This window comes from Drosophila mauritiana, chromosome 3R, assembly GCF_004382145.1.
Source record: "Drosophila mauritiana strain mau12 chromosome 3R, ASM438214v1, whole genome shotgun sequence".
Classification (NCBI taxonomy): domain Eukaryota; kingdom Metazoa; phylum Arthropoda; class Insecta; order Diptera; family Drosophilidae; genus Drosophila; species Drosophila mauritiana.
In genome coordinates, this window is record NC_046670.1 from 28,495,067 (window position 1) to 28,517,993 (window position 22,927).

A 22,927-nucleotide genomic window follows, 5' to 3' on the forward strand; every position below is an offset into this window, starting at 1 on the left:
GGTCCCTCAATCCTTTTCCACTATCAGCCGTGCCAAAGTCAAAGAACTCCCATATCTATGCCAGAAATATAATCTTAGATGCGGGGACTGTTGCCGTTTCCCAAGAACACGCATTGATTGACGGTCTTTCCCATGCATGCCAAATGATCCTTCAAATGGGCCCTAATAACGACCAGCCCCCTTTGGGATCGGATCAGGTAACGCCCCCTCCCGGGGGTTACCCAAAAAGCGACACGCTCCCAAGACCCGTCAGGCAGTTGACCAGTGGGTTACGTGTGCCTCGGTGCACAGCAACACTAGTGTTTAAGGTTTATATTACTTAAAGGGTTAACTTAGTTTTGCATTTTATCGTACTAAAGAGTGATTTTTCCAAACCGTAAAGAAAACAGCGAATTCCCAATTGCATTGCAAACAATTCTCTCAGTGCAGGGCAACCCCAGCAACAATTATTCAACTTAAAGTCGGTGCAGCGGGGAAAACATCGAATCATTTCGGTTTCAGTTAGAAGTGCGCGCGAGCGTTCTCGAAAGAGGCGCTGGGGGGCGGGGCTGTCGGTGGGAGGTTGAGCGAATAAGAGAGTCGAGCATACGAGGCACGCTTTTCCGATCAAACCAGTTTTTCGTAATAGCTGGCATTTGGAATTAGTTACTGCCGATATATTGCTGCACTTGGAATGCGCCCAGATAGAAATTCCCGCACCACGCCCCTCGGCGCCGATCCGCCCCTCTCAATAGAGAGTTGACTATTTTTAGCGGGCACCAGAACTTCATTAAAATACAATCAATTTGCAAGTGCAGCGCGGAGAAAATAACAAACAAACACCAGCCACCCACTCTCTCTTTCTCCCTCCCTCTCTCACACTGCGGCGTTCCCAAAGAGAGCGGAGAGATGGCATTTATGCTGAGCAGGCACTGGCAGAGAGCTGAAGATGGGACTGAAGAAGAAGCAGCCGCTGTGTCGGCAGAATGAAAACGAGGACGACCAAACTGCATTGTTGTCATATTTCGTAATACGCTGATGCAGCAGAGAAGCGAAGGGGCGGTGGGCGCAGAGGTGGAGCAGCAGGTCACGGCGGTGAGAGAGAGCGAGAGCGCAGGAGACTTGATTTCAACACCAGCTTATCAGCGGGAGAGCGCGAGAAGAGAGAGCATAAGGGCAGAGCGCCAACGCAGCGGCAAAATGGAAATGTCAAGTTGGGGCTGCGCTCTCCCTCGCTCTCGCTGCCGGCAGCGGCTGCGCTGCTCTCTTAACCATTTGGAGCCCCATTCAAACGCTCGATTCTTGCCATTCCATTTCGTCCGCTCATCCGTCCACATCCACTTGCGTTTTTAGTGCCCTGCGAGCGGGAGAACAATGTGAAACGGGAGCACTACAAATACCGCCCACTACCACTACCAATTCCCATACTCCCATATTCCATGCTATTCCCAGCTCAGTTCGTGCCGTGTGATCAAAGCTTTCGGTAAGGCTTCGGGTCGGCTTTGTGTATCCACCTTAGGGGCTCTCTGTGGCGCTCGTTCTGCCTCTCTCTCTCTCTGTCTCTCTCGTTTTTGGGGCTCAGCTCAGGGACAACAAATGCGGTAAAATGGCTTCTGCGTCGACGTCGACATCCCTGCCGTTTCAGTTCTGATTGGAGGTTCGTGCGCGGCGTTTCCTCAGCTGATTTCTTTGCCTTTTGCCTTTTCGCAACCCGCTTTCGGCTCCGTGTTCGTCTCGGTTGCCAATTACGTGTAACCAACAACAACAGAAGAAACAGAAACAACAACAAGTGCTCTCGAGTGTTGCAAGCCTTCTTCCGCCGAAGAAACCGCAAAACGGATTACCAAGAATCTTTGTAAAATTGGTAAGTGGTGAGATTATCCACGAAATAGTGTTCGAAAAAGGTCAAAGCATCAAGTGTTAAAATATAAACTACAAGTTTAAGTATTCTTATTACCTTTTTAAGACTTCTCTTGAATCTCAGATGAGGATTTTATTGATTAAGATTCAAAAGTTCCCTAAACTGGCATTTGTTTCTGGAGTCCCTAGTGATTTTTCTTTTAAGATATGGAATGTTCTCTGAATTGGATTTTTGGATTAGCATCTAATATCTTTAAATGGGTCATCGCAGGAGTCGAAAACAATTGATGACTAAATCGGCAACCAATAGCTTTTGGATTATAGAATTATAGCGATAAAAGCCTGACAAATTGCCAAAGGGTCATTTTGGAATTCTAGTAGAGTCTTAAAAGCCTAGCAGATACATTTTCTTCTAACAATCTCCCGCTCACACGCTCAGTACATGCACCAACACACGCAGAGTCTACGCCTATTGGAAAGACGCTTTTGTATCCAACTTGTACAGATAGTGGTACAGCCACAGATACAAATGCACACAAGCCGTATACGGCACATGGGGAGTAATGCCGCCACACTAGATACCAGATACATAGATTCGTCCGCCGCTTATTTGTCGGTCGTGCTTCAGTGATCTCTGTCATTTGCAGTTGCCCATTTCCTTTTTTATCCCCCACTTCCACATCCAGTCGTCATTCGCCCGGCGCACCCCTTTTGATCACTCTTCCAGTTCCAGTGCCTTCTGGTGGCTTCCAGTGGCTGCAACACTTGCGGTGGCCTCAGTGATTTTCTGAATGAACCAATGGAGTGAATGTGTGAATGAGTGATCCATGTACGCAACATGTTTGCACTGCACAAATTATTTGGACTCAATGTATTATTGATTGTTTAACTCGGCTTAACGTTTATTTAATCCCATTAACTAAAGTGAGCTGCAACTCTATACGTTGATTACTATTCTTGGCAGGAAGGAAACCTGACAACCCTGCCCAAGGGGCAACTCTGCGCTTGCACCTGTGCGCCACTCCAAGCCACAAATTCAATTATGCAAATCAAGATCACAGCCCAAAAAACTCAATCTCCGTCTCTGATCAGCATTTGTCTTTGTATGTTATGTTTATTTGTTACTTCTGTCGTTGTTTTTAATTCGCTAACCCACTTCACACAGTCGCAGCAACAACAAAAATCATGAATTATTATTTTGTATTGGGGCGAAAAGGAAACGAATGCCCAGTCTCAGATCACACATAAATTTTGCGGTTGTTTTGTTAATGAAACGACAAGAGCAGCACTATGACGCTCTTTACTATATATTTCCCGCTCTCCGCGAAAGCTTTTCTGTTTGTTTGCCCACACACACAAACACACTTGTGAACACCTTGCGCTCACTGAAAATTATGCTCGAATTATAACTGTTGTTTAGCCGGCGATCGAAACGGTTAAAGCAGCAATGAAAGAGGGAAAAGAGAAAGAGGATGACATGACTAACAACGCAAACGCGATCTAAGCACAAGCATTGTTGTTGGCGCTGGTAGAAACCCATAAAAAGTCGAAACAGTAAAAGTCCAAGCGGCGTATACGCAATATCAGTGGGGGAAAGGAAAAGGCAGAACTCTCTTATCTATTCTTCTCTCACTCTCGCTTAGATACACAGGCCAAAACATGTTGAAGGCGCCTCTTGTCTTTAACTGCTAAAGTGAAAACATAGTAATCATAGTTGCCATATTTAACAAATAATAATTACAATATTGCAGGAAATTTTTCCGGTGCATTGGGTTAGTGCACGTGACTCTTTCACAAATTCTACTTAAAAGAATCTGCCATCTTGCGCCGATTTCCTGCCCCTTTTTCGTATTCAACAATTCTTCGGAACCAAATTTGCACAATACATTCCTTGATTATTGTTATTTAAAATGATTTTATATTTATTTATTTCATTCGCAAGTGCCAGCTGCCATGCTAAATAAATGTCTGTTGTGCGCTGCTTCCCCGTGTATATTCATGTGGTATATCTTTTGATCCATACGATACTCCTTTTTATATTCTGGGGCTTGTGGCATTACGGGTAAATGAAATTTTTGTCGAATGCATTTCTGATTTGAATCACCTTCGCGGAGAACGCCAGGTATTTCGCTTTCGGGGTTCTGCTGCCCCGATTGCCCATCCTGATAGCATACAAGTCGCGCGTGTACCCCATATATCTCCTTTTTTAATTAGCAATCTGCAGAAAAACTCCGACTACTGCAAAAACCTAAATTCAAAAGTGGAACACAAACAAAAACCGCTCAAAAGTCAGCAAAAAAATGAGGAATCAACGAAAAATACAAGAAACAGAAAAGGTCAGTGACCAAAATATGTTTTGTAACTCAGGCAGAAATCTTCGCGAAAAGAGAATGGGCCAAAAAAAAGCTAAGCAAAAGACGGAAACCAGAAGGCAGTAGTGGTAACCCTTTGGACTCCGGATATAGTTACCGTTGCCCAAAGATCATACAATTTTACTTACGTGCATTTTATTTTACAAGTATATCCAAGATTCATAACAAATTTAAAGAACAATTACCAAATAAAACCTAATTTTATCTAAAGATCAGCAAAATACATCTACGGAGTAGTGTGACAACCCTAAAGGATTTCTGATAATTTCCCGACCCCAAACGCGCAGTTAGGCTTATTTCACAATTTCCGCCTGCTGGCTGAAATTAAATATTTTTTTTACCGTTTTAAGCCTTTTGCAGGCCTTACAAGCATACATACGCATGCACTTTAATTCAATTAACGACGTCGACGCCGCTGCCGGCGCAGCTCAATGTCCGCGTCAAGTATACGCCCTGTGGTGCCTGAAAAACTGAAGAACTGAAAATCACTCACCCACACAATCGGCGGTGGATGTGTTCATCTGCCAGCCGTTTCCTATTTTGCATTCTTCAACGAATGGCAGCCACAAAAGCGAATTTCAAAAAGGAGAGCGGATGGCCAGGCATTCGACTTAAGGCTGCGAACTTATAGTACGCCGTTGTGTTTGTGCGGAAAAAGGCAACATCAGCGAAAAGAAATAAACACACAGAGGTAGACAGCACACTACGAAATGCAAATGAAATGTAATTGAAAGCAGCGCTGCCGACGCCTCTGCTACCCTTAAGCTTTGCCAGGGGACGTTGTCCGTTCCGTTTGTCCGTTTGTGGGACAGCCGGAGGTTGGGGATACAAGGCGGGCACAGTGGAGCTGTGCTTGAATTCTACATTAGCCTGTTTGTTTTCATAATTGGAATTACAATCAGTCCCAATAGTTGTAGCTCAGAAAAGATATATGTATATTCCTGACAGTCCTTACAGAAATTTCGTTGAAATTCCATGTTGAGCGTAGAACGATACGATTACATATAAGCGTCCAAGAAGTACTGAGATTTATCATAACTATTATGCCCCCTCAAAAATCCTTTTATCCAAAATCATCGCATGTGCCCCACTGTACCGCTCGCAGGGAAGCAAAGAGCACATGACAACAAGAAAAAAGCTGTGTATATTTTAATCCTCTCAAAGAGGATTTTTCGATTGCGGCCGCCGCTGTTGGGGCCATTTGCACACGACACCAGCAGCGCGCTTCCCAGGGCGAGGGAATGGGGGTGAGGTGGGGTGGTGTGGTGTGGGTGGTTGGCGGAGGCGGAGGAGAGGAACAGGCGAACGGGGAAGACAGAAAGCGAGAAGCGAGCAGAGATGTTTTCCTCGTAGCCTCCAAGGAGCGCAGACGAGGAAAGTCACCTCTAAAAAGCAAGCAGCACGCAGATATCCCCACAAAACGTCACAGATACAAGGCACACACAGATAAAAAGCACACACAGATACTCACGCACACGGGCGGACAGTGCGCGATAAGCTTAATTGAGTGCGCAGCGGTGTGTGGGGTGATGGGTGGTGGGTGGTGGGAGGAGGTAGGAGGCGCAGGAGGAAGTGGAAGTGGAGACTTGGGGATGACACTCGCACACATACCATACCACAAAACGGACGCACACACGGCAGGAGAGCAAGGAGAACGCTATCAAAAAAATTTAAGAAATTTAAAAGTGAAATATATGGCGACGCCGACGGCGACTGCGCCTTGTGGCAGAGGCCCACGAAACGCACGAGGAGAAAGCAGCGCACTGCGTGCTTTTTCTGGGCATACCCCTTAGTCAACATCCTAGGAAGGGGATATGGGCACCCTAAACAGCGACGTCAAGGGTACGCCACAGTCTATATAAATCTAATAACTTACAGGAGATTGTTGCTTTAAAAAGTGGTTGGTTAAAAAAAAACTTGGTTATGTGAATATTTACCTTAATTTACATATAACCAAACCAAATTGTGTTATCCCACATCGTAAAAGTAATGGGCATAGTCCCGATGACTCCCCCACTTACGTGTTTCTGCGGCCTTTGGCCGTCGGTTCCTTTGTTTTTTGCTTTTTTGCCCAGCCGATCAAGGCGATTGCAAACGTACGATCCTCGGGATTCCCTCTTTCGGTCCCTCATTTGAGTGCCCCATATAGCTTTTCGATGGGCCTTTGAGGGGATATCGCCGCATGGCCGGGTGCAGCTGTTTTTCAAAAGTTTCGTCAGAGGATCGCTGGCTGGATCCCACAATTGGGTCGTTTATAAATATCCGCAGCGAGTTTTCTAGTTTCGACTAACGACGGCAGGAAGAACGCAACATGCCACCAATATTTGGGGTGAAAATCAACCAAAAAGAAGAGTTTCGATGCGAGACCGAAGGAGGCATCTGATTTAAGTTCACAGTAGTTTTCCCTGCGGAGAAAGCCCAAAACAAACACATGGGCCTGGGTGATTCGTTGCTTTCGAAGAATGCCGGCATTCTAATTTCGATTCTCTTTCTCCGCTGTTATCGCAGCAAAGCGAAGAAAGCTTTCTCGTCAGCCATGAGTCCGAAATTCTGGCGGCTCCTAGAAAAGGGCAATCGGGCATGAATCATGGGTGGCAAGGCCTGTGGAGCTGGTGCCTTTATCAGGCGTGTCCCAACGACCAAAGTACATGAATGTGTACACATTGCTATCGGTGAGGTACTTCCTTCGTCCGTCTTATCAGCGAAACGCGGTTAAGAGAACTACAAACATACATGAGCAAAGCACGCATGAACTTACATTCTCCAGAATCGGGGAAATCGCAGGAAATCGGGAACGAGCCCGTTCTTGGACCTTAATCGCATATCCCTCCGTTCCCCAAAATTATGCACACTAACACTGGATTCCTTTGCGTACTCATAGTCCTCCTCCCAACACTCGAGTGCTTGCTGCTTTGAGTTTCAGAATAACGCCTTCAACACTGTTAAGATTTCGCAATTATCAGCGACTTTTGAGGGTTTCTGGTGGTTGTGCGGTGGCCATGTGGAGAGCGCTGGTGGATCGTCGAGTGGCCAACCAAGTGTGTCAGTGCGAGTGCTGAGCTGCGGAACTTTCCCCGTCCGGCGGTGACCCGCATTTCGAATGTCTAAATTAAGGACACCGCCATAAAAAGCTCTGCGAACGCGAGGGCAAATGACTGTGTGGGTCGAGGCGTGAAGCGGTCGCAGCAACAAAAACGCAGGCATAGATCAATAATGCTGACAGCCAGGGGCTCTGGGTGAGGGGCTGGGGCTGTTCAAGGGGCAGTCGCGGCGGTGGAGTGTTGCAAGATCGTCGAGGAGAGACGCCCTTCTATGGCGCTGCTGTGAGTGACTGCATTTTTTGCCTGACAAATGATAGCCGAAAACGATGTGGTAATCAACGGCCCAAACAAGTCCACTAGTTTTTGAGTCCCCCATTGGTGGTTAGGCTTTTGGAAAAGAAAAAATTATGTACGGAGAGGCAAATATTGAGTACGGAGAAAATAAGGCACTGAAAGGCACCCTAGCTACATGCCGAGCTGATCTCGTGGAGTAAGTTATACATATGTACGAAGATATATAATACATTTTTGGATGAAAAACCAGTAACTTTTTCCATTTCTGAAATAAATCAATATCCCTCTGACGATGCCACAAATCAGTCATTGGAAGTCGCAGTTTTCCAGCTTCCACATCCCGCCGATCGACGGGGTGAGCTCACCCAACCGAGGGCAACTAGTTTTCCCCGTCCTCCCCCAAAGCCAGCCCCATCCCTTCCCTGCCGCTGCCCCTCCTCCTGCACCCCGCATCCACAAACTCATTTCATAGTTGACTAGCCGAAGAGCAGAGCGGTTCTTTGTTGTTTTCGTTGGCGTTCACTCCTCCGCAAATGTTTGCCTTATATGATTGGAACCAGTACGGATATACACACACGTCCACATATCGGATGTGTTACAGACATGTGGTTGTGTATCTTTGGGGACATGCTGTTGTTTTTGCTGTTACACGCACAATGGGACAAACAGACTTTCGGTTCTAATTTTCTTACCATAATTATGTTAAATTTTCTTCATAAAATATGTTGTTACCATTATGAGACCAATACTGACTCCTGTTTAAATTGACATAATATTATATTATACCGTATTAAAAGCTCTATTAAATGGTAAAGAGGAACTTTTCTTAATTACCTGATTTTAAGACAACCCATAAAATGCAAAAACGCCGGCTAAAATCAGGTTTTAAAGAAATACATTAAACTAAACAAATGTATTTTCGAAATGTCAATAAATAAGTTTACGTACCTATCGATTTATAGATACTTTGATGCAGATAACAAACAGTGGAACAAACAATCAATATATAATGAATTGACAATCATTCTCTCCATGTTGTTATAGATATTATTTGATAGTATTTATATTACACATATTTCAACGGTTAAAGAGCTGCTAAAAAAGTATCTTAAAATTTAAATGTGAACCAATTTGTTAACCCGTTGCCGACTGCACTTCCTAGGTTGTCACAAATGGCGATAAAAAATCTCGAATGATCTCCATGGTGCTTCGCGGGGATTCCTCCATGGCGTGTCTATTATTAAATTTCTCTATGAATGAAATTATACGCACACATATTTACATTCTCGTATGTATGCTTGTACAAGCCTTCGTTACACTTGAATGACAATTTTGAAACCGATGGGGGGAGGGGGTTGACTTGGTCCAAAACCCAGAGTCCTACGATGCGAGTGTTGGTGTGGCATTGACAACGGCCCCTCGAAAGCCCCTTCTCTTCGGGGCTTACGTGCTTGGCTGCTAACCTTTTTCCAGTTTGCGTTTTCATTTTTTCCGTTTCTGTTTTTGTTATGCTTTAAGCCAAGCTTTTTCTTTTGGGTGCCTACGTGCAAAGGAATTTTACACTTGGCGAACAAAGGCGCAGAAAGCGCTAGAAACCGCCGGAGCTACAAAAACAACAACGGGACTTTATGACAGCCAAGCGTCGTCGCTAGAAAACGAAGCGGGGAGAATCGCTGGGAAGAGCGAAGACGGTGCGCAAAGACCGAAGACCGAAGAGCAAAGAGCGGGGGAGCAAGGGAGCAGGAGAGTTATGAATGTAACCAAAGTACAAAGAGCCGAGCTTCCAGCGGCGACAATTTGTAAGCCAAGGAGGAGCGTTGAGGAGGGGGGAGGGCATTAGAAGAATCGTACACTTGAAAAAATCAAGTAACAATCGTCCATGCATTACAAGGATATGTTTAAAAGGTTGACCCATTTGACCGTGAATAAAATAGCATCATACATATATTTTATACTTAAATTAAGTTCTAAGGAACTGGTGCCCTAGGACGCAATTGTTCTCTGTGCAGAAGGAGGGGTTGGGAGGCAGGAGGGTTGTTGGGAAGGGGTTAGGGGAACTGGCAGTCGGCACATGTGTTTGGTGCCAACCTGCGATACCTGTTCCGCCGCTGGCGTCGTCGGAACACCAGAATCCGGCCACATAGCCAGCAGCTAGCAGCAGTTACTCAGTTAGTCAGTCATCAACACAGATACGCTGGCACCACTACCCACACGCCTCAACGTTAGGAGAGCTAATGTGCCTCTTTTTCTCTCTCTTGGCCAACTCAGTGGCTTTTGGTGTTTACACGGCACAAATATCGCTAGAGGAAACCAAAAAAAAAATCAAAAGCCCCTTCGGTCTTGCATTCCCCTCGATCTCACGCACTTTGTTGGGTGAGGCTGGGGTAGGGTGAGGGGTAGGTGGAGATGGGGGGGAGCACGCACGCATGTAGAAATCACAGGCTCTGGTGGTTTTCGGTTGACTCGGCGGCTCAGTTAGCTGGATTTTCACATAGTTCGATGTGTTGCGGGGGCGACTATTGCGATTGTGTGTGGGCCACATGTGCCAAGTGTCACGCACACACACACACACTCGTTTGGGTAGTGGATATATAGTATAGTTTGTCCCCCGCCAGACGAGACTTCAACCACAACAACAGCATTCAAGACAACTAGAGCCAGAAACCCACTTTAGGCCGAAGATATTGGGTAACAATTGGCAACCTCCGGTGGCCAAAGGGTCTATAACGCCCATAAATAAACAGGTTCATTGAGAGATAGACAATCACCTTGTGCGGTGGAGAGACTCATCATGATGGTCGCGTATAAAGATCGGGTGCTCTGAATGTCAAAAGATATTAATTTCTACTATTTTAATTTCTCCTGATTAGCCGGGGGAGTTCGGTAATCAAGAAAAGGCTTTTAATTGTTAACCAAGGACCAAGGACCTTCCAAGGAAAAAAATTATATAGAAAAGGAGTCTCTACAGCTAGCTGTCGTGGGACCTGCGAGTCACAAGATTTCCATTCCTCACTGGCTGTGAAAATCCCACATTGGGAAACTCATTCGTTATAATTGCCCATCCTCACTGCCACATTTCAAACGGGTCTTCCTCCGTGCAATGTACAAATTCCGTTTTCACTCCCAGCCGAATTTGAAATTTCAACATCATCATCGTGGTCTGTGGGAGAAGAAGAGGAAGCATCGTTCATTTGTGAGCCCTGTCACCGATTATACTTCCAACCTCCGCTCTCGCACACACACACATGCATCTACCGCCCCACGGAACTTATTGTTGTAGCTTTACGCTGATAAAATTCAACCAGGAGAGCATTCCCCGCTGACAACTCCCCCCGCCCAACCCCCTTTTTGGGGAGTGGGGAGAGGAAGTCATGAAGCGTAGATAGAGCGGTGTATATGTACGTATTAGACCAGCGACTAAGTAGAACGGCAACAACAATGGCAAAAGGCACAACACCACTGCACGGGGGGAAAAGGTGCGAGTAGAGGATCAATCAGATCGCATACGTACATACATATATGTACATATGCATATGTATGTACATAGGTATGATTTCAATATAATTATGGGAAGTTGCATTGTCCTAGATGATCTGATCAGTCATATACTGCATATATTCTAAGCTGATGTGATCTGATGGGATGCGAGTTCGAAAAGTAACTACATACATATGTACGTACATATGTATGTAAAACTCCGCCCTAATGGTCTATGATCCTATTTCTCACCGTGCAGCCATGCCCATACAATGGACCCATAGACCCGAGAGTCGGAGTCAGAGTTCCAGTCCCAGGCAAAGCTCCACAAAAGCCACTCAAAAGTAGAAAAAACTACACAGTCTGAAAAAATGAAATAAAAAACACCACCAACAACACGCAATAGGGCAAGGCAAACAACAACAGCGGCAGCGGCAGCGACGTCGACTGAGAAACAGCAACAGGAATTTACGATTCAGTGACTACCTTATTGTTGTTGTAGTTGTCTAGCCTGTGTGTGCGAGTGTGTGTGCATTTGTTGCTATTTCACCTGGGTTGGGGAGCTCTATCGTTGTGTGTGCGTGCATCTGTGTGTGTGAGAGCCTATTAGGCGAAACGATCGTTTCCGTTGCAAGGGGCTAAGGGGTGGGGATGGTGTGTTGTTGTTGCTGCCGTTACGCCTTCAGCCAGTTAATAATAGACAACAACAACAACAACAGCAACAAAATACCCACCAAGGTGTGTAGGATAAAAACACACGAACAAATTATAAAAGAGCGAGGGAACTGTGCTCAAAGCTCGTTGCTTAGGATCCGATCCCCAATGGCTGTTGAGTCAATCCACTTGTAGAATTTACAGCCCGCTTACGTAATCCCTCGCCTAAAAAAACATCAGAAAAACGCTCCTGCCAACCAGCCAGCGCACAAAGCCATGCAGTGAAACACCCATTAATTTTGTTGTTGTAAATAATTACCTATTTTTATGATCCTCATCATTTTTTTTGTGAAGTGCCTTTTTGAGCCAAACTTTGGTGTTTCGATATATGTTGTGAAAATAAAATTTAAATTTCAGCTTTAGTCAATTTATTTGAGTATCCACTGTACATCCCACCACGCCTTCTTTACTGGATCTCGCTTTTCCACATGCTTTCCGATATTTCAGAGGCCCGGAAAACCCCAGCAAAGCTGCAGCCCAACCCCAAATGGTTTCAATAAAGAGCCCAGCCCAGAATGTTGCCCTTACAACAACAAAACCTACAATGCACTTCTACAGCGGCGGGAAAGTGCGGGGGATACAACAAATCATCAACTGTTGCACACCCGAAACGTTGCTGCTGTTGTTGTTGTCGGTGCCTTCCTAGCTTTTTTCCAGCGTGTTTTTCTTTTTAACCCCGTTTTGCTGGAAATTAAAAATTCAAAAAGTCAAAGGCGCAAGCAAGAGAGCAACAGCAGCTCTCTCGCTCTAGCGTTCGGTCTCTCTCACTTTTGGAGACTCGGGGACCAAGCGAAAAGTCTCCACGAACCGCAGCCCTATTGCCTGTTTGTGTGCGTGTGTGTGTGAGCAAGAGCGTTCCTTTCGAGAGAGGAGGATTTGCCGAGTTGTGTGTGCACGAAGTAGAAGAAGCAGCGCTGGCAGCGCGCCGACTGCGCTGCCTTGGCGCTCGGGAACTTGGAGCCCAGTTGCCGATCGGATCGCCAGAGGATCGCCGCTCACTCAGTGTATTGGTGTCAAGCAAGACGGACGAAATATTGCAGACGACGCGCCGCTGCCAGAAAGAGAGTTTCTTCCGCTCACGCGCGCCCCCTCTCTACATATATGTTTCTTGCTCTCGCGCCGAGTTGTGAAAATTTCCACAAGTTAAAATTAAATGAAAAAAGTGTAAAGGAAGCAGGCGAAATAGCGAATAGTAATTTCGGTTTAACAACTGCGGGCAGTGCACTAGTAACCCTTTAAATGTAATGAACGAGTGGAGAAACTATTGAAGTTTCCAACGAATAAGTTCAAAATTCTAATACAAACTGAATAAGGTGCTTATAATGTTTATTTGACATACATATGTATACATATAGTGATCGTTTCTGAAGAACATAAATTCAAACTTAAATATATTACGTACAAATATGTAATCGTATACAAAACAGTGACGAGGAGCGAAAATGGAAGGCTGTATAGTAATTTAGGACCTTGTACATGCCATATCTGCGATATAATCCCCCCAACCGAAGAAACCGCCCTTTCTCGCTCGCTCAGTATCTCCGTCTCCTTTTAAAGGCGTACACGTACCCAAAGGGGGTGTAAAGCAGAGCGTATGTGTCCGTGTCCCCTGTAAAGTGATCTCCTCTCCGCAGGCAACCGCCCACCCCTAAAACATCCGCTCTTATCAGGCGCAGTGTGCGTGCGTGTATGTGTGTGCCTGGGGAGGGGGTGTGAGTGAGCAGCGGATGTCGGCAGAGCAGTCGGCTTCCTGCGTCGAGGACTTTGACTTATTCAGTCTCTCGCCAGTCTTTCTCGAGTGAGGACGTGTCAACTGGAATTGATCCTCTCTCCTGCACTCGCTCTTACTTTATTTCACACACAACGGTAATCGAAATAATAAAAAAAAAACTCAACAACTTGTGGCAGAAAAACAATACAATTCCATTTAAAAGCCAGACATAAGTGAGAAATACACTTACATATTAGTGAGATCGCGCAGGCGCAAAAAGCTTTTCCCGCTAAGCTTTTCTAGTAACTGTTTGGCGGTGCCAGTGTGTGTTTGTGTGCGTGCTGATCTCTCCCGCTCTCTCCCCACATCGAATGGTTTCTCAATTGATTTGAACAAGTGCATAAAAACAATAACAAATGCAAACAAACGAAGAGTGCAAAGCATAGACAGCAAAATAGAAGCGTGGAAAACATAAAGCAATCTAAAGAAACCACATGGATGTGTATGTGTGCCAGGAAGACGACATGGGAATTTCGTGGGCGAGTGGGAATGATTTTCAATTAAGTGTACAAAGCAACTGAAACTGCCGTGGCGATAAGATAAGAGCGGCTGCGGCAAATATTTAGCAAGTGGAGGAAGCAAGAGGAAGCGTGGTTTCAAGACAAGGATTTTTTTGTTGGAATTGCGATCGCCGAAAGTGAGATAACGGGGACACGAAAAAAGCGCCACGAATATTCCATTCCGTGACTTTCCTCTGATGGAATTAAGGCTTGTGCGTGTGTGTGTGTTTGCGTCGTGATCGCTCCAGTTTCCAGTTGGCAGGCCTGTAAAGTTTTCCAGTCAGCCTCGTCCATTCCATTTGTTGCTCTCCTAATTCCACACCCTTTGGCAAGTTTCCAAGTCATTCACGCTGTTGCTGTCATTCCAGTCGCGGGCTCTCTTTCCCACACACGCACACATTCATGCATGTACGCACACAGCCGTTGCAGTGCGTGTGCGTGGCTTTGTCGTTGTTTCTTTTGCCTGTCTCCCCATTTGAAACACATTTGAAATTTCCTCATTTACTTTTCCTCATCGGGGCCTGCATAATGTGCTCGTCTCTGACCCTTTGGGGTCGACTCTTAAATTAAACTCAATTGAAAGTCGACAGCGCGCCAGCAGAGCTCTTTCCAGCTGCAGGACTCTGCGGTTTGCGTTGGGAAAATGCGATAGTACAGTGGAGCTTGGGTAGATAACATATCATGCTGAGGCCAAGAATTTCTTTGACTTGGATAATAAGTTTAGGCCCCTTGATTTCAAACCACAGTTTAGTTATAATGTTGCCCTCGAAAAAAAAAATGGGAACACTGTTTAATACTTAAAGGCATAAATTTAACCTTTGGATTTTCCTTGATTGCAGCACGCCTTGGAATATATGCTTTAGCAGCTGTCAGGCCCAAAGGAGTAAGAATCCAAGCCCAGGACAACGAAAGGACCTTTGATGCACGCAGGGCACACAAACTGCCCAACTTGCATGAGGACATAGATCGCGATCGCACACTCACTCGCACATCGCTTAGTGACGCAACCACAGCCTCCCAATGAAGATGGCATCTCAACGCTTCTGCCTGCGGTGGAACAACCATCAGAGCAACCTTCTGTCCGTCTTCGACCAGCTGTTGCACGCAGAAACCTTCACAGATGTGACGCTGGCCGTCGAGGGGCAACACTTGAAGGCACACAAGGTGGGTGGTTGAGGCTGTCTAATTAATAGTGCTTCAATTTAATTTTAAATAAAAAAGAATCTTAATTTTCAAAAGCAATGTAAGCTTTGAAGATAAGAACCTATTTTTTTAATTACATTTCGTCACTTTAACTGAGCTTATTGATTCTTCACAGATGGTGCTATCAGCCTGCAGTCCCTACTTCAATACCCTCTTTGTAAGTCATCCGGAAAAGCATCCGATTGTCATACTTAAGGATGTGCCCTACTCGGACATGAAGTCGTTGCTGGACTTCATGTACAGGGGCGAGGTCTCAGTGGACCAGGAGCGACTCACTGCATTCCTGCGCGTGGCCGAGAGCCTGCGCATCAAGGGCCTCACCGAGGTCAACGACGACAAGCCCTCGCCGGCATCAGCAGCTGCCGGAGCGGGCGCAGCGGGCTCTGAGAGCACAGCCACCCCACCCCAGCTGCAGCGCATCCAACCGTATTTGGTGCCCCAGCGGAATCGCTCGCAGGCCGGCGGTCTGCTGGCCAGTGCCGCCAATGCCGGAAACACGCCCACCCTGCCGGTGCAGCCATCGCTGCTCAGCTCGGCCCTGATGCCAAAGCGAAAGAGGGGCAGACCCCGGAAGCTATCTGGCAGCTCGAATGGCACGGGGAATGACTACGACGACTTTGATCGCGAGAACATGATGAACGACTCCTCCGACCTGGGCAACGGCAAAATGTGCAACGAGTCCTACTCCGGCAATGACGATGGCTCCGACGACAATCAGCCGAACGCAGGACACACGGATGATCTAAATGTAAGTCTGGTAATAATTTTCTAAGAGGTGGTGGGAGAAGAAGCAGCAATGCACTGCAACTACATTTCGGAGTTCGAAGCGTTTGCTAAAAATATTTATTGTAACTAATTCATTTTCCTTAATTCCCACCCGCAGGAAAGTCGCGATTCTCTGCCCTCGAAACGATCAAAGAACTCCAAGGATCACCGCGTGGTGAGCCATCATGAAGACAACAGCACTTCCGGTGAGTCCTCTTTACCAATACATTCCCGCATAGACAGCGCGAGGCATTACCTAGTTCTAAGATCATTTGCCTAGTCCTAAGACAATGCACCATCAACCATTATTAAGTCGACTCTCATGTGCACCCTGCAAAGACATATACCGAAATCCAACTGAATCCAATACAGAGCCAGGCTGAAGTCACATAACCACATTCGACCAATCTCATCTGCGAATATCGGAAAAGCTAAAAGGGATTTTACGCATTTCAAGTAGTAGAAATCTAATAGCAAAAACTCGCGTCGGTTTCTCCCCCGCTTAGTGAAAATGTAAATGTTAAAGAAAATGTGCGAAAATAATACGAAAATTGTTAAGTGAATTCGCAACGTTCGAGGCATCTTCCGTCCGTCGGCAGGTGAGTGTCCCCAACAACCAGCTAATGCAGTTGATGCCCAAGAAATGCAAATCCACCAGCTGACGAAGAGATTATTGTGAAGTTGAGAATCGGGTTGAGCTCACAGGGATTCATGGCCGACGTGATAAGAATGATCAAGAAACATGTAGCTAAAAAATTGTCCAAATTTACCGCGCCTCCAAAAGTCAAAAGTAGCAAGAGAACTCCAGAAACTGAAACAAATTCGCCACCTCTCATGACCATCACTCACAACGAAATGCTGATACCTGTTGTCCATTTCCGATCATCTCCTCGAAACAATGCAAAAATTAACAAACAACAACAGGAAAATGATCAACTGAAAACTGTCAATGAAAACAGCAAAAAAAAAAAAAAAAAAAAATACTTTCGAACTCGCAACGCGTTGAAAATGGCTTGAAATCCCTATAGCTTTTCCGATCCGATTTGAAACTCTTTCTCTCACTCGCTCGCGCCATGTGTTTTGCCTTTCTCTCGCATACATCCTGCACACACAAATCTACACCCATATCACATCATACTATACTATACTTATACGCCAAATATTTGTAAACTTATTTATGAGTGCAGATTCAATGACATTAAAAGAGATTTGCATTACCAAATGAATATTTAATTCATATTGGTATCAAATATAATATTAATTCTTCTGCAATACTTAAAACTTTGAAGTAATAAGATGGAAAACTTGCATATAATTGTGGCGTATAAAAGTAGTATTGGCCAGTGAAAGCACAGAGTTAACCTATATTTTTACAATTTTTAGACGGAAACGACAGCGATGGCGAAGGTCTGGACACGTCATATATGGAACCTCAACTTATGCTGGACGAATATGACGAGCCCGTAGAGTTCAAGTACAACCCGCTCCACGACAACAGCTCACCCTCGCAGGATCACACGGATGGCAGTCACCTCAACGAGCAGGCGCGCCAACAAGCCTTCCTCCTCGCGGCCCAGAGAAAACACCAGGTGGATACAGCAGCAGCGGCGGCGGGCAGCGGACTTAAGCTTAATATTATCGGAATGGCGGCTGGTGGAGCGCAGGTGAAAAGCATGGTCAGCATACCCAAACTAACGCCCATTGGCAAGGTCAACGCCGCCTCCACGCCATTGGTCTCGCCTGCCGGCTCCTTTTCCACGGCCTCGGTCAAGCCGCGCGTCCAGAAGCGGCCCAAAGTGGCCAAACAGAACGGCGAAGTAAAGCCGGCTGTCTTTAGCAGCCAGGAATACCTCGACATTTACAACAGCAACGACGGATTCAAGTTGAAGACCGCTGGTCTGAGCGGAAGCACGCCAAACCTGAGTGCCGGATTGGGAACTCCCTCTGTCAAGACCAAGCTGAATCTTAGCAGCAACGTGGGCGAGGGCGAGGCGGAGGGCTCAGTGAGGGACTACTGCACCAAAGAGGGCGAGCATACGTACCGCTGCAAGGTCTGCTCCCGCGTCTACACGCACATCAGCAACTTCTGCCGGCACTATGTTACCTCCCACAAGCGTAATGTGAAAGTGTACCCCTGTCCCTTCTGCTTCAAAGAGTTTACGCGCAAGGACAACATGACGGCGCACGTGAAAATCATCCACAAGATTGAAAATCCCTCGACGGCGTTGGCCACAGTCGCGGCAGCGAATCTAGCAGGCCAGCCACTGGGAGTTTCGGGAGCCTCGACGCCTCCGCCGCCGGATCTGAGTGGTCAGAACTCAAATCAGTCGCTGCCAGCCACCAGCAATGCGCTATCCACCTCCTCCTCGTCGTCGACGTCCTCGTCCAGCGGATCCCTGGGTCCGTTGACGACCTCCGCACCGCCAGCACCAGCAGCTGCGGCGCAGTAATCTCGGGGCACCTCACACCAAGCCCAAAAAAGCACACACTCAAAGAAATAGTGAAGGTTGAGGCACCCGCTAACGATTGGAGGAAGCATGTTGCAGCGCCAGGCGCTCTTCGGGATTTAGTTGTTGTTGGGGAGGGGAGTTAAAGTAAATTTTTTGTTGATTTTGTTTTTAGTTCTTTACTTGGCTTCGATGGAGCTGCAGAAATCTCCAAGCCAGCAGACGTTTTTATGTTGTGCAATTTCAATTTTCAGTTACAATTACAGCTATTTTCTAAACCCCTTTTCAAAGACCCGATCAGAACGGAATGCTAATCTAATCCTAGCAACTACCCTTAAGATTTACGATTATTATTTATCCCCGATCGCCGACAGCTTGTCGATCGTTTTTTATTAGCGCGTAGTCAAAGACCGAAAATCAAGTAGTTGTTTTGGCTGACACTTTACAAACCCATCCACAAGGGGTTGCCTTTTTATTGGACACCAGAGCGGCCTTATATGCGAAGTGTATCCTGGCAAGAGTTACACTAAAAAACGAAACTAAACCTGCACTTTTAGATAATTAAACTATATATACACGCGGATATGTTATACATAATGATATAAATAATATATATAAACATTGAATGGTATGTCTAACTGTAGTTCTATTAATTAATTTATCAATATCACTATGTTCGATATGCTAATGTTAATTCTATACGATTATTACAAGCCGAAATCTGAAAACAGAAGCAGGAGAATCAATGTAATGTTAATCTTGCGAGAGGGAGCGCAGATCTACCTTGTTGCCTTCAAATGAAGCTAGTTAAAAGTTAAACCCGGGTCTGGGTCAAGGTCGTTGGGCCGCCAGCACCGCACCCCGCACACCCAGCACGTCCACACCCTCAAAAACCAACCCGGTCACCCACACCGTTCCCCGTAACATCCGAGACCCGGCGAAAGATTGAAAATGTTTCGTCGGGATCGTCGATAAAGTGTAACTACAGATAGTAACAGCAACCATAGTTGTAATGATATATCGCTAATATTAATGAGCATAAAGTAAACCTAATTTATCTATCAAACGATTTATGTTGTATATCGGAGGCTTAAATTATCGCCAAAGAAAATGAAAATCAAAAACAAAAGCAAAAGCAAAAGCAAAACAAAATGCAGTTGAAATCCAACAGTAACAACAGAGCAGTCGCAGCAGACCACAGAAAACAGAGTGTAAAATTGCAAAATATTGTTGTTAATGCGAAACGATCTCCAAACAAAATAAAGAACTTGAAAAGTAGACAACACGTAATTCCTCAGTCAAGTAAAACGTTCAAATTTGTTGCAATTCGAGAACTAAGAGACACGAAAAACATTCAGAAAATTAAAACTGCAAGAAGAGGTACAGAAAACCAATTGAAACAAAATTAAGCGCAATCAAATAATAAACAAGCTGCGTACGCTAACTTATTAAATAATTTTGTTTTTAATTCTTTATTTAGTGGTAGCTAGTGCAATTTAGTTAGTAAGCCGCCGTCTCCCAAACACAGACTAACCAATATCGCAAATATATATTTCCACCCAATCGATCCAATCTTCCAAACTTCTCTTTTGGCGTTAATTTTAAACAATCAATCAGACGGGCCATGCATATTCATTTGTATGTGTTTGTCTGTACTATATTTTACTTTATTTTTAGTCCACTTTTTTATATGAATACATTTACATATATTTTTGCATTCAACAACTATAAACCTTCAGCAATTTTCTCGCTTTCAAACAAAAATGTCCAAACTCGAAACCTGAACGAGGAATATAGCTACATATATAGAGTCATGCTTTGATGCCCAAAGAAAATGAAAGATAAGAATCGTAATGCAAGGCAAACTTCCATGTGAAAATGAGAAAATTGTCTGGAAATTGTTGGTAACATGGTTTCCGTTTAAATTAGCTAATTACGAAACACACTTTACGATATATCATACGATACGTTAAACATAATTACTAATAGTGAATCACACGCAATATTAATCAAGCAGATCCTTTATATTATCGTTTAAAACTGACCAACAGAAGAAAAATAAAATACACAATGCAAAAAACACTCAAAACAAAATCAGTTCTGAAACACAAAATTGATTGTTTTAATTAATTTGTTTGGGATTGGGCACATTCCAGGCAAGGAACTATGCTATTTAAACTGCCCTTAATGGGTCCGGAAATACTAACTCATATTTGAAATATCTCTAATTGCAGCTACTCCTACTAAGGCCACTCCAGAGCTCTCCCAGCGGCTCTTCGGCTCCTCTTCGACGACAATCTCAGCAACGGCTCCAGGCGGCGGCAGTTCTGGTCCTTCGGAACCGATTTCCCTGCTGGAGATCAGCGATGAAAGGGACTCCGCCCCGGTTCACCTGCCAACTATTTTGGGCCTGAAGATACGCGCCATTAGCACCACGACGCCCACGCAGCAAGGATCTCCCCAGACGCCCACCAAATCCAAGCCGAAGATGCGGCAGGCAACCGGAGGCAATAACAGCAACTCTCTGCTCAAGCAGCAGCTGCGGGGTGGAGCCAAGGATCCTGAGGTGCCGCCTGCCACCAGGATCACGGGGGCAGTGACCCCCAATGCCGCCCATAATGTCGAGGAACAGTCCAAGGAGATGCCGAAGAAAAACCAGGACGAGGTCAACGCCTGCATGGGTCTGCACTCGCTGGCAAATGCCGCCGAGCAGCAGGCCGCTCAGGTGGCCAGCACTGGGAACCTGCACCACCAGCTACTGCTTCACATGGCCGCAAACAACTCCATGCTCAACACCACCGATTACTACCAACAGCAGCAGCAGGAGTCTCCGTCGAGTGCTGGCCAGTTTATGGATGACGACCTGGAGCTGCTGTCACTTAATGATCAGCAGGATAAAAGCGATGAGCCCGATCATGAAATGGTCACGCTGGCCGATGAGAACGCTGGTTTGCCTGGTTACCAGGGCAACGAGGCGGAAGCCACACCTGCGCAGGAAGGTTCGCCTGCTCCGGAGACAGCAACGGCGCCACCACCCGCACCTAGAAGTGGAAAGAAGGGCGCCAAGCGTCCGATTCAACGGCGGAGAGTTCGACGCAAGGCCCAGTCGACGCTGGATGATCAAGCGGAACACCTGACAGAGATGTCCGTGCGCGGGCTGGATCTCTTCCGGTACGCGAGTGTCGTGGAGGGCGTCTACCGCTGTACCGAGTGCGCCAAGGAGAACATGCAGAAGACATTCAAGAACAAGTATAGCTTCCAGCGTCACGCCTTTCTCTACCACGAGGGCAAGCACCGCAAGGTGTTCCCCTGTCCCGTGTGCTCCAAAGAGTTCTCGCGACCAGATAAAATGAAGAACCACCTCAAGATGACACACGAGAACTTCACGCCGCCGAAGGACATTGGCGCCTTCAGCCCCCTGAAATACTTGATCAGTGCAGCGGCTGCAGGGGATATGCATGCTACGATCTACCAGCAACAGCAAGATCATTACCAGCGCCAGTTGGCCGAGCAACTGGAGCAGCAAAACGCCTCCTTCGACAGCCGGGACAGTTCGCTTATCCTGCCCGACGTGAAGATGGAGCATGCGGAAGACCAGGATGCGGAACAGGAGGCGGAACTGAGCGATGGTGGCTATGACGCCTCCAACCCAGCAGCAGCTGCAGCCGCCATGCTGAGCCTCCAACAAGATGTAATCATCAAGGATGAGATACAGATCTCGCCGTCGCCCTCGCCCACCCCGCCCGCCTCCTGCGCTGTGGCGGAGGGCAAGTCCTTGGCCTTGGCCTCCACCGCACAAACCGCAACGTAAAGACTTGGAAGGACCAGAGTTACGGAAGGACTACGAACGCACAACAACGTTTACCTTAAGCAGCTAGCTCTGAACTGTAGGATACTTCATAGCAACATAAGCAATCGTGGCACTCAAACGCAACACACCAGACTCAAAACGATTTTTAGTTAATGTAAACCCGTAAGCAATATTAATTCTAGCACTTGCTCCGTCCAGAACGCCTTCTTTAAGCAAAACTAGTGTTTAATTTACCTAGGACATAAGTTTTGCCCAATTGAGCAACGCAATTGAGCAGTTCAGTGAACTTTAATGACTTTCGGCTTTAATTATAAACAATTCGACTGGCCGCTTACTGGATCCGCACACGATCCGTAAGGCAAGCAACTTTAGAACTTTTCATTTCTCTTTGTGATTTTGTTAAACCTTTTTATATAGACCTTTGTTTTTTATTTTTTGTTGTACATAGCTATATTTTGTTTAATACTCAAAGTCCGTAGTATAATTTTGTTCATTTCCTTGGCAACAAGTTGGAATCAAATGTATTGGCTAATTGTGCAATCTTCAAAACGAGTTGGTGGCCTCCGAGGAACCCGACAACGCGGTTCTGCGGCCCCACGAAATGTTGTAAACTTAATTAACTACTAAGGCCACTTAACTAGGATCTAGGTGTAGTCTTAAGGCATTGGATCAATGTTCCAGCGTACAACAAAA

General features: G+C 45.9%; 1 protein-coding gene across 4 annotated transcripts; it reads left to right on the forward strand.

Annotated features, from left to right (window-relative positions):
- Positions 1 to 1,312: 1,312 nt before the first annotated feature.
- On the forward strand, positions 1,313 to 22,600 carry LOC117143538 (protein tramtrack, beta isoform). 4 transcript variants are annotated; one of them, XM_033308271.1, is made up of 5 exons: positions 1,313 to 1,843; positions 14,848 to 15,172; positions 15,327 to 15,959; positions 16,095 to 16,182; positions 20,658 to 22,600. In XM_033308271.1, exons 2-5 carry the CDS (start codon positions 15,029 to 15,031, stop codon positions 22,232 to 22,234), a joined length of 2,442 nt encoding a protein of 813 aa, XP_033164162.1. In that variant the 5' UTR covers positions 1,313 to 1,843; positions 14,848 to 15,028; the 3' UTR covers positions 22,235 to 22,600. The 4 variants fall into 4 exon arrangements, with proteins under 4 accessions (XP_033164162.1, XP_033164165.1, XP_033164163.1 ...); XM_033308274.1 differs by lacking the exon at positions 20,658 to 22,600 and adding an exon at positions 17,360 to 20,471 and having other exon boundaries at positions 1,325 to 1,843; XM_033308272.1 differs by lacking the exon at positions 1,313 to 1,843 and adding an exon at positions 12,720 to 13,050.
- Positions 22,601 to 22,927: the final 327 nt, after the last annotated feature.